This window comes from Ailuropoda melanoleuca, unplaced genomic scaffold (genome assembly GCF_002007445.2).
Source record: "Ailuropoda melanoleuca isolate Jingjing unplaced genomic scaffold, ASM200744v2 unplaced-scaffold71378, whole genome shotgun sequence".
Lineage (NCBI taxonomy): Eukaryota > Metazoa > Chordata > Mammalia > Carnivora > Ursidae > Ailuropoda > Ailuropoda melanoleuca.
In genome coordinates this window covers 1-2204 of record NW_023246479.1, presented here as the reverse complement: position 1 = coordinate 2204, position 2204 = coordinate 1, and the positions used below count along the sequence as shown (strand labels likewise).

Genomic DNA, 2204 nt, shown 5'->3' with positions numbered 1-2204 from the left:
CCCCCCCCCTTCTCTATGGGTCTCATTCCCACTACTGATACTCCTTCGTGAGTTTTTACACTCTATTTTTCATTTTACTCTTAAGACCCTGTCATACTATGTTTCCAACTGCTGGAAAAGCCAGCACTTTGGGAGAACGTGCTGGCCTCATCTAGCTATACCTCATCCCAAAAAGGAATAGTGACTAGTCTGGGTCTTAAAACTAGAAGATTAAGGGGAGCTGGGAGAAGAACCCTTGTTTCCCGACTCCCCGTCCAGCCTGTTTCTGGCCTGTGGTGATGGCTCTTAGTGCCCAATTACAGAATCTGGGGCTTGCACCTGTGTCCCTTAGTCAGCCCCTGCAGCTCACTAACTCAGAGTGCAGCCTTAGTGGCCGGAGGGGGAGGTGCCTGGGAGGCTCAGTGGGGACCACTGCTTTCCCTTCACTCTTCCTGTCGTTCGTACTCTCCCCTCCTTGCCACCCCCTGCCCCCCTTACACTCCCTCTGACCTTTCCCTGGTTCATGCCTTCCTTCCAGGGCCCAGCTCTGTGTCCCCTCTCCAAACCGTCCCTCCGCCCCCACCCTCCCGCAGGTCCGGGCTACGCACCCTTGCGCGAGGAGGCGGTGCGGCTGTTCCTGGCGCTGCAGGCGCTGGAGGGGGCGCGGCGCCCCGGGCCCCTGATGCAGGGTGTGCTCCAGACCTGCCGGGACCTGCCCGCGCTCCGCGACGAGCTCTTCCTGCAGCTGGCTAAGCAGACCTCGGGCCCCGCAGGCCCTCCGGGGCCCCCCGCTACCCACGACCCCGCGGCCCTTCGGTACTGGCAGCTCCTCACCTGCATGAGCTGCACCTTCCGGCCTGGGGGAGCTGTACGGGGGCACCTCCTGGGGCATCTGGAGAGGTGAGAGGGGAGGGCTGGGGTAAGGCCGGGAGCTGCAGGGCTGGGAGAGAATGACAGGCCTTGCCAAATTGGCGGGTGGAGAAAGACCTAGTGAAGGGAAGAGACTTGACCGCTGCTAATATGTACAGCGTCTTTGTGGGAATTACAAGATCATAGCCCACTTTCGGGCGGAGGAGTGACAAAAGGCGCCCCGCTTTGGGCAGAAAAATTACTAAGGGTTGCTTTTCCTCCGAGGGCTGAGGCAGTCCAGCCAGGGCTTTTAAGTTGCAGAGCGGAATACGGCTGGATTTTGGATTTCAACCCGAAGGAGGATCGTGGAGACTTTGGCAAGTGGGAGGGGGCAGTTAGCAGAGAGCTGTCGGGGCCTTAGAAAGTAATTCCGCTCCATGCGGTGGTCCAAGAGTAGATTCAGAAGAGAGCGGGTCGCTACCTTCAAGCCCCTTAAGCGTCGGAAGGGAGGGAATCCATAAGAGGGAAGAAAGGATACAATAAGAAGGCGAGAGGGAGGGGGAGAAGGAAAGCCCCCCGAACACTGATCCTCAGGTTCTCGCTAACCCAGGACGGAGCAGGCGCTCCCGGACACGGAACTGGCGGAATATGCGCGCTTCATCAGGAGAGCGCTGGGGCGGACGCGCGGCCGAGAGCTGGTGCCTTCGCTGGCGGAGATCTCCGCGCTGAGCCGGCGGCAGGAGCTGCTGTGCACCGTGCACTGTCCGGGGGCTGGTGCCTGTCCTGTGGCCATAGACTCCCACACCACGGCGGGCGAGGTAAGGCCAGAAAAGACCCCTGAAACTTCACTCCCCCCCTTCCCATGCCCGGCTGTCCTGGTGCCTGGGCCCTACGTTTGCCCAAGTCTGAGATTCATCACTTGCGGAGGGAGTGTGTGGGGCGGAACTGGGAGACCCGAAAGCGCCCTCCATTTGGCCAGACCCCGGCGCGGTCTGACTTTCCCCTCATGCCTCCTCCCCTCCAGGTTGCTCGAGAGCTGGTGGGGCGGCTGGGCTTGGCCCGGAGCTGCAACGCATTCGCGCTGTACGAACAGCGAGGGGCCCAGGAGCGAGCCCTGGCTGGGGGTACTCTCGTGGCCGACGTGCTCACCAGGTTTGAGAAGTAAATGTCCAGCCCCAACCCCGCTCTCCGTTAACCTCTCTGCCTCTCAGCTCTGGTCAATCCCTGTGCAAACGTTTACCGACCGGTGGCCCTGTGCCCAGCACAGTCACGTTGGCTGGTTCAAGGAGGGGCCCTGCCCGCGGGCGGTTTGCAGTCGGGTTTCCAGGCGTCCCAAACATCTGGCCCCGCCCCCAGAATGGCCCCTCCCCTCCCCT

At 61.3% G+C, this 2204-nt stretch overlaps 1 protein-coding gene across 1 annotated transcript; it reads left to right on the top strand.

Moving 5' to 3' along the window:
* Positions 1-38: 38 nt before the first annotated feature.
* LOC117800495 (pleckstrin homology domain-containing family H member 3-like) lies at positions 39-2185 on the top strand. Its single transcript, XM_034653045.1, has 3 exons — positions 39-879; positions 1439-1646; positions 1853-2185. The coding sequence occupies exons 1-3, from the start codon at positions 503-505 to the stop codon at positions 1991-1993; spliced, it is 726 nt and encodes a 241-aa protein (XP_034508936.1). The 5' UTR covers positions 39-502; the 3' UTR covers positions 1994-2185.
* Positions 2186-2204: the final 19 nt, after the last annotated feature.